Here is a 9,293-nt window from a genome sequence, read left to right as displayed (position 1 = left end):
ACTACAGAGCTGTCAGCAGGAAGAGAGAGGGGGGAGGTGACAGAAACCACAGAGAAAGACAGAGTAAGAGAGCCCATTGACTTCATCCACAGCTGACTCAAACCCTGGAAAGTCTCCCTGGAGCCCACCACAGGTGAGTGGACTTCAATAAAACTATTACTGATGATAACCGATTGATATTGTGTACATAATGTGTGCATGTGCGACTTAAATTACAGGTTTTAAGTTTGTACATGGGGAATCAGTGGATGCAGCCCGACAACAGTGCTGTAGTGTTGAACTCAGTGGGTGACACAGCAGGGAAAGCTGGTGACATCATTGTATTTAAACTCGGTTGTGTACAAGCAAAGAACATATTAAGTTTTAAGCACTGTGTTATGAATGATAGTGTATCCATGCTCAATTAGCACACATATGCTAACTAAATAATGATGTTCAGTTTGGCTGAATAGAGTTGGACTGAATTTAATTTTACATAATTTGATTAAAATGTATGTCCTGTTTTAATTTCTATTAACAGGAGAGACAGAGAACATGTTTGAAAAGACAGATAACAGTGTCGCTTTTTTCATAAAAATAAATAACAGGGTTTTTTTTTTTTTTTTCAATCAGTCAGAAACAATTAAGTCAGTATTATTCTGGCTTGGATCATTAGACTTGTACAGGTATAGGCTGTATAGGTTTGTACAGGTACTCACTAACTCACACAGAAAATGACTTTGGTTTCATTTCTTTTCATTTATTTAACAAGTGATATGGTTCAAGCACTGGATTTGATTCAGCAATAGAACATACTGCCACAGGGCATTTGGAGCTGACATAATAAGGACAAAAGGATGGTGTGAGTTACAGTGCAGGGGCTTAGCACCTGAATACACTGCTGGATGTACAGCATATGAGATGTGATATCCTTTGAGAAAACTAAAGTCTCAACTTTTCTTTTTTTTTTTCTTTGCATTTTGACATGCATGCGAAAATGGCCACTGTTGTCACTCAGTTTCCAGGGTTTAGAGCCCATAGGAGGCTGTGCTGGGATCCAAGGGAGAGGGGAAAAAACAAGCCACGCTGCTTGCTGGTTTTCCCCAAGGGGCCTGATCTAGGAACAAACACATCTTAATTGTGTTCACTGACCAACCGCTGCAAACGGAGACACTTTATGACTTAATTGCCAGTTTTGGATCAACTCCAGCGGGGATGTTTTCATGGGTTTTGGCGTGGGCAACACTAATTCAAAAAATCACACATAAACATAAAACATGTGATGACAACCTAGACAAATGTATGTTCTGTGTGTTCCACTCATTTGAGATGTTTAAGCCAAAACTCAGCTCCAAATCTTGTTTCTAATTTTTTGTATCGTGACTCATCAAATTGTTTTGAGATCAGTTTCATCAGAACAATTACAGAACTGTAAGAGGAGGAGAACACAGATGACACAGCTGCCACTGATCAAAGCAACTTACCAGATGGGCTATGATGAATAGACACGGTTATAACCCAGAAACCTATTACCATGGGTAAATAGTCTGGATTGTGCCTGCCATCCATGGCACAAGTCTTATGTCAACATATGAAAGTATATTATTGGTCAATTCATCTTTCAATCTGAGGATTATCATTTTGTTGATGCATCAATGTGGAAATTAATAGCAAGGGATCCAGCAGCTATTGTAAGTTAACATTAATTGATGTTTAATCCTTATATTGTACTGAATAAAAAACAAAAGAAAAAAACAATGGTTTTTAATAGATTTGTCATTGCAGGCGGACAAAGAGCTCATTTCCTGCCTACAAGATAATGGCCTGCACCACTTTTATAAAAGACACAGGTATGAGTGTGTGATCATTTATTCTTATACTTAATGCCATAGCCAGTTGTCACATCACTGTTCACTGTCATCTGTTCAGCACAGCCACAAGTAATCTTAATCTTACTGTGACTTTTCAGAGAATATAAATCCACTTCGTAGGGGTTTCAACAGACACTCTTATTCAGAGGGACTTAGGATAAATGAGGAGGTTGGAGTTGAGTGTTCAAAGACACTTCAAACAAATGGCTGAGATCTTTTCGTTATGAAGCAGCCTCTCTAAGCGCTCGGCCAACCAGAATAACACTGTCTGCATACAGCGCAGCATTTTTACAGTGCAAGGACAAAAAACTGGTGCAACCATTGCTGCTCCACTGCTCTGTGTCCCAGATGAACAACAAAGATGTCCCCTTCTCATGAATAAAAAGATGACACACAAACGGTTGCATGGTTACCTTATACCACTGCTGAGCGCATGTGGCCACACAGACACACAAATATGCATGCATAGTGCACACACACATATTCCACTCTCTGCTAGTTTTCCTTCTTTCTTTCTTTCTTTCTTTCTTTGATTCTGTTATTTTACTTCAAAAGGCACTTTGTAGGGAAAACATTTCTTGTATTGGCTCTCTAATTAATTGAAAAAGCCTCATAAATGCATTTTAATATCCCCTCAAAGCAGTTGATTCTAAACATACTTATTAGACTGCAACTTATGGTGCCCCCTTTTTCCAAATGCAGAATCACCTCCCCTCTACGTTGTGAAGAGAAACTGGTTGAGACTAGCAGATAGCAAAACCAAGTGTCAATCTTTGTGTCTTCTATGTACTGAAACACCTGTTTCTCCTTTTTTTTCTCCCACAATACCATCTGCACAGATGTCCTTCTCCTCCTCCTGTTAGGAATACTGCCATCAGCACTGGTGTCAGGCCAAACTACTGTCTCCACACCAATACCCTCAGTTTCTGCAACAACGGCAAACACTGCATCTACAATGACAATGTCGCCCAACTCTGCCTCCCCTACGACAGTCACCTCTGCTTCCTCTGCTTCCTCTGCTGCATCTGCCACCTCAGGAAGCTCAGGAGCCACCACCACACAGTCTGCCACCAGCATGACAACCGTTGCCATGTCTGCACCTCCAACCACAGTCGCCACATCTGGGTCAGTCACCACTACTAACTCAGGAACCGCTTCAGCCACAGCTGTTTCCTCCACCTCTTCCGCAGCGGTTTCACCAACCATGACCCAGACAAGCACCATGGCAGCCTCAGGTTCCACAGTTTCATCATCCACTGCAGCCTCAGCCTCTGGGTCCCCTACCTCAAGTGTGTCCTCCAGTGCAGCAACTATGACAACAGCCATGACCTCCGGAGCCCAAACCTCAGGGAACACAACAGGTAAGCTGTGTCACACCAAATGACAAGGGACAATTCACTCAAAATACAAAAAAAAAAGAAAAAAATTCTAGCAATTACTTTTTCACTGCAAAAAGTCAAAATCTTACCAAGATTATTTGTCTTATTTCAAGTAAAAATGTCTTATTTCTAGTCAAAATATCTCATTACACTTAAAATAAGACATGATCAGCTCAGAAATTACTTGTCTTTAGACAATTTTCACTTGTTTCAAGTGAAAATCTACTTGAAACAAGTGAAAATTAGCTTGAAACAAGAAACAAATTTTGCCAATGGAACAAGCAAATTTTTACTTGTGACACAAGTGAACAAGTAAAAATTTGCTTTTTCCATGTAATGTAATGAGATATTTTGACTAGAAATAAGACATTTTTACTTGAAATAAGACAAATAATCTTGGTAAGATTTTCACTTTTTGCAGTGTTGTAGTTTCTGTGTAATTTAGCAAGGTTTCCAGTCTGCCGCAATCTCCCCTGTCTCATGGCAACCCAATACAGTGGGGCTGGATGGATGTTACTGTATTTTGTGAAACTCTAACCGTCAAAAATTAACATGTGAAAAAAAACAACAGCAGCAGCTCCAAAAACTGCTCAAAAACAATGACACAGGTAACTGGCATAATCAACGGCCCTCAGGAGCAAGCAAGAGTTTTGCTGGGAACTATTTCCTGCCAAAAGAGCACCTGCAAGCTGTATCCTCTTCTAAAATGGGAACATATTTTTTTGTATTATGGGTGAACTGTTCTTTCAAGCGTCACAGTCTGTTTGGGTATTTCTATAAAAGTGCTGTCCTTTTCTTTTGATTTGGAATCTATTCTTTTGGCCGACAGGTGTCACTTCTGGGACTACTAATACTACCTCAATGAGCATGGTAAGTACAGCTTATTATAGAAAACTTGAAATAAGCTCCACGGTGTTTATCCCTCTCTTTTCTTCCATCACCCCCTCTTCCTTGTCCTTTTAACATCTCTTCTTCATTATGCTCCTTCCCTCTCTCTCGGATGCAGATATGCTGCCCCTCCTTCACCTGCAACTACACAGACTGCTATTCAATGTACACCAGTCAGAACGAGACCAAATGTGATGCTGGTGTCTCCTACTGCCAGGTAAATTAATAATAAAACTATTTAAAGAATCTAAAAAAGCTGTAAATATGTTAAGCATAACAATTACTATGATTATGTTAACAAGTCATGATATCTCACTGAATGGTTGTATTTGTATATAATTCAGGTCTACTTTAAATAATACCCTCAGAATAATATTTTCTAAAACATATGAGCTTAAAACACTTGCTCACATTATAGGTGCAATTCAACTTTATTATCAATAAAATGGTGACGTGTAAACAAAAGCTGGGGATAAAAGGGAAATATGATCTATGAGGTTCCATGTGTGCCAAAATTAATTCAACATTCACACGCACTGCCTATATCAGCTGCACGTGTGACAAAACATTTGTCTGTGTCTATCCATCTTTAATCTGTACTTCTGCCATGCCATCTTGTCGCACTCTCTATCATTTGACTGTGTTGTTTTGCATGTCATCCTGATGTGTCGTGTGACTGTGTGGTTGTGAATGTGACGTTCTTCATGACTCAGCCATCCTGATAAGAAATTAAACACCCCAAGTAGACTAATAAGGCTTGTTTTCCGGTGAGGATGCAGGTTAACTACATGACTATTTCTGTTTAGTTTATTTAGCTAATTTTGGCACAAATGGAACCTCATGATAATCTGCATCTCACCATTTTCTATTAGGTTTGAATCATCTGGCAAAATATAGTCAGTGCATTTACTCATTCACCAAATATTACATATTAAGAAGTACATATTTATTTTAGCAATTCAGAACATGGATAACATCTCTAAATGACGTGAATAAATCTCTGAGTTTCCCCATTTTTTTTACAGTTTCCTTCATGTGTTGAAATGTCTGCCACAGTATTTATACACTACTCACAAAAAGTTAGGGATATTCGGCTTTTGGGTGAAATTTATGGAAAATATAAAAAGTTCACGCTACAGTGATATTATATCATGAAAGTAGGGCATTTAAGTAGAAGCATACACTGGTGATTTCCTTATCTCAAACAATTTCTTGAAACAAAAGCCAACAACAGTGGTGGATATACTACAACAAAAAATGTCAGTGTCAATAACTTGTCATGTGCCCTTGAGTATCAATTACAGCTTGACAACGACGTCTCATGCTGTTCACAAGTCGACTTATTGTCTGCTGAGGCATGGCATCCCACTCTTCTTGAAGGGCGGCCCTCAGGACATTGAGGTTCTGGGGTACAGAGCTCCAAGCCTCTACACGGCGACTCAGCTGATCCCATAGGTTTTCTATGGGATGCAGGTCTGAGAAAGTGCAGGCCACTCCATTTGAGGTACCCCAGTCTCCAGCAGCCGTTCCCTAATGATACGACCTCGATGAGCTGGAGCATCAAACACCTGATGTGAATTTTGCCGTTAAGCTCCTTGTTAGAGAACAGCAACTTGTGCAAAAAGTATGGAAACATTGAACAGTTGGACATGTGCATTCAAAAGTTTACAGAAGGTCACATTAAGTTCACCTATAAAGGTTGTAATGCATTTTAGGTTCATCCTGAAATTTCACCCGAAAGCCGAATATCCCTAACTTTTTGTGAGTAGTGTATAACCCCACAACTGTTTCATATTATATTCTATTGCTTTGTCTTAATATTTATGATTTCTATTGGATTGCTTGCTTTTATATTCAGTTTGTGTGAATATGTTCTATTTCCTTGTCCAAGCTGAATCTTGCTTTTTATATTTCTGCTGCAAACAACATGATTTCTTTACAAACATCAGTCAGCTTATCATGACTGTTTATGTCCATCACGGAAAGACAGAAAATTTGGTTTCTTATGCATGTGTCATTCTCTTACAGCTGATAAAGCAGTCAGACATGAGCTACATTGCGAACTGCAGCGCCTCCTGTGTTGATCGTTGTGTGAATGAAACTCAGACTAACTGTTCGGTGGAGTGCTGCGACTCCACTGGTTGCCTCAACGCTACGTTTGCATCCATGATGATGACAACCACAGGTACACAGATCCAGTGTGCACCCCAGCTTCATGGGCCTTGTAATCATTGATTGAAAATAACCTATATCATTGATTTATGAACAAAAACCTAAGCATTACAGTCTTGGTTTCAAACTGTTAACACTGTATTCTTGGCGTTTCCCTTATTTCTCCTCTATCATCTCAGTGACTCCAGCGACAACCACCACCGCTCCAGTCACCACAACAAAAGCCACAACTACAATGCAAACAACAGCAAATAATGTAAGGATAGGAGTATGTGTGTGTGCATATGTGTGTAAGATAGAGAGAGAAAGAGAGAGAGGGAGAGAATACAGTCTGATGTGATCTAATATTGAGAACCTGAGTCAAAAAGTCTTGGTAAAAAAAAAAAAAAAAAAAAAAAATCTACACAGTAAAATCTGTTTTACTGTGGCTGAACTGCAAGACAGGTTGAGTTTAGTGACATTTTTTTGTGATGACAAGTAAGCAATCAAAGTGATTCATCAAAAATTAGACAAATTGATTTTGAATATTTTCCTGTCCCACACATAAGTTAGTTTTTGAGCCAGGTCTCGTGTAAAATCAGCTTAATCTTTTCTCCTTTTTCAGGGAAATAAATGTCGTACAGCTACATGTAATGACAAGGCGGATTGCTACACAGGGTTTTCCACAGCACCAATCGAAAGATGTTCCTCCTCACATCTCCATTGTCAGGTGAGCTCTACCCAGCACATAACAAGATCCTTTAAATTCCCCACTGTAACACAAATATCACCTTAATATTTTCATGAGATCAGCTATAACATTGATTTGCAACATTAAATACCATATCCATGACTTTAAATATCTTTGATTCATTTCAATCATTCGATTTCCATTCTAAACAACATTTAAACATCAGAATCTCATATTGAGGTGTTTTTGAAACACCTGAAGGTCCCTCACCGACCTTTCCTCATGCGCATTATGTCTTTGCAGCTAAAAAAGGAGACGGTTGACTCCAAGGTGAAGTGGACAGCAGGTTGCACCACCAACTGCTCGGGCCAAACCTGGTGCAAAAGCTCATCCTCCTCCCCTCCATGTCATCTAGAGTGCTGCAATGCCACCAAAACTTCCTGTCTGTGGCTGAACGGCACAGCGAATGTCCCCTCCCTCGCCACAAGGGGTCCACATCTCCACACAGAGTTGATTGCCTTGTTAGTTTGCTTGCTGGGCATCAGTTCTCTCTTTTGAGTTACTGGGCAGGGGGTTGAGTCACTGCATGGGCCGCTAGAAACCAACAGCCTTGATGTAATTCCTATTCCCTTCAGATACAAGCTTAGTACTGCACACGTAAACACTATTTCACTTTCACTAATTTATCTCGCTTATTACAGACTCCCTGTTTTCATGATATATTATTGTATATGTGTATGTCATGTAATTACAAGCTTCAGTCACAATGTGTCATTCACTGGTTGTGTTGCAGATTTGCTTTAAATGACACCCTAATACCAACTTTTATTTTAAGTACAAGACCGATGACAAATGGCTCTGAACAGTATTTATGAAAGATATGAACTTAAATCAGGACAAAATGCCACAAGCAACACATCAGACTGTCCAGTCACAGTCTGATGTGTTCACTGTTAACAAAATAACAGAATTTTTAAAAATGTAGTGAATGATATTCAAGTATAATCTGCAGTACACAGTTCTCAAATTAATTTTACGTGATTGAAGTTCTCGTGATTTTAAGTAGTTTGTGAGGAGGGTAAGAGCCTAAACTTGATGTGCCCATTATAAATTTTCTATCCCAAAATATTTTCCTAAGTTGTCATAGGTTCAAGCCATTGTGAGAATCATGCAGCTATGAATCTGTATGCACTTTATGAGAAAGAAAAAAAAAACAGTTGGGCTGTTACAGAGTGTTTTGAAAGTTTGCTGAAGCGTTTCTTTAAATGTAATCAGAATGCACTGTGCAACTCATTACTTCAGGCTACTCTTGTCTATTTTTTTAATGTTTTGTGAATTGTGAGATGGATGTCTACACTGTATGGTTCATGGAGTTTATTTTGTGGTATAATGGTGTCATGGCATGTAAATGTTGCAGAAAAATTAATAGATAGATTTGATATTCTAAAAACGGTGTCAAATTATACTTGTATATTGTACAAAACATAATGAATGTGCTTGAAATGAAATAAAAAGAATAATACAATGTATGAAATTTATTTTGGTAACCATGATGACTAAGTCACCTGTGCTCTGGACTAGGCAATGACTAAAAAAATGAAAAAAAGATGAAAAGTCAGCAAGTAAAAGAGACAAATCTTATGACCTCAGGCCCTCATCATCAGTGTCAGAGACTTTCACCGATGTAAAAAATAATTGAAACAGTAAAGTGACAACAATAAGGACTGCAACAATAAAGAGAAAATAAAAAGCCACAAAGTGAATCTTTATGCTTTGGGAGATGAATTAGTTTTGTCATAACTGATTGTCATAAAATGTAGGCATACAGTGGGGCATATAGCACGTTTTGACAGTGAAGCAGACAAGTGACCTGTGTGTGCTGTTAAACCCTGCAGCATGTGCTGACACAGATGAAATTTGAGAGGAGTCTTGTGAACGTGAACTTGATTTCCAGTCAGGAGCTCTTAAGTTAACATCCAGGTGAGCAGTATGTTATATGCTGCTCCAGCCTACTTTCATTTATTTTGTCATGGCCTAGAATTGAAACACCAAACCGGTCTCACTAATCCACACGGAGGTGGCCTCGTTCTAGGTCAAGTTCAGGGAGCCCGTTTCCAAAATCACCAATGTCTGATATCTGATCACAACTCTTTCATCACTCTAGAAAAGAGGGTGTTTGAAAATCAACATAACTTTAAGATTAGCGTCAGATATGTCCTTTTTGGGTCAGTTTTTAATTATTACAGCATACACTACAGTTACTACAGTTACTACAGTTACTACAGTATACTTGCATCATTAACCATATATACTTTATAGACTTTAACATAAGTT

General features: G+C 38.8%; 1 protein-coding gene across 2 annotated transcripts; it reads left to right on the top strand.

Annotated features, from left to right (window-relative positions):
• Positions 1-7,777, top strand: LOC115373755 (mucin-22). 2 transcript variants are annotated; one of them, XM_030072292.1, is made up of 9 exons: positions 1-133; positions 1,765-1,829; positions 2,690-3,211; positions 4,059-4,099; positions 4,236-4,334; positions 6,146-6,302; positions 6,469-6,545; positions 6,894-6,998; positions 7,263-7,777. In XM_030072292.1, exons 2-9 carry the CDS (start codon positions 1,799-1,801, stop codon positions 7,515-7,517), a joined length of 1,287 nt encoding a protein of 428 aa, XP_029928152.1. In that variant the 5' UTR covers positions 1-133; positions 1,765-1,798; the 3' UTR covers positions 7,518-7,777. The 2 variants fall into 2 exon arrangements, with proteins under 2 accessions (XP_029928152.1, XP_029928151.1); XM_030072291.1 differs by having other exon boundaries at positions 4,230-4,334.
• Positions 7,778-9,293: the final 1,516 nt, after the last annotated feature.

Source organism: Myripristis murdjan, chromosome 16, assembly GCF_902150065.1.
Source record: "Myripristis murdjan chromosome 16, fMyrMur1.1, whole genome shotgun sequence".
NCBI lineage: Eukaryota > Metazoa > Chordata > Actinopteri > Holocentriformes > Holocentridae > Myripristis > Myripristis murdjan.
The sequence above is the reverse complement of the archived record's forward strand: the minus strand, read 5'-3'. Positions and strand labels throughout refer to the sequence as shown.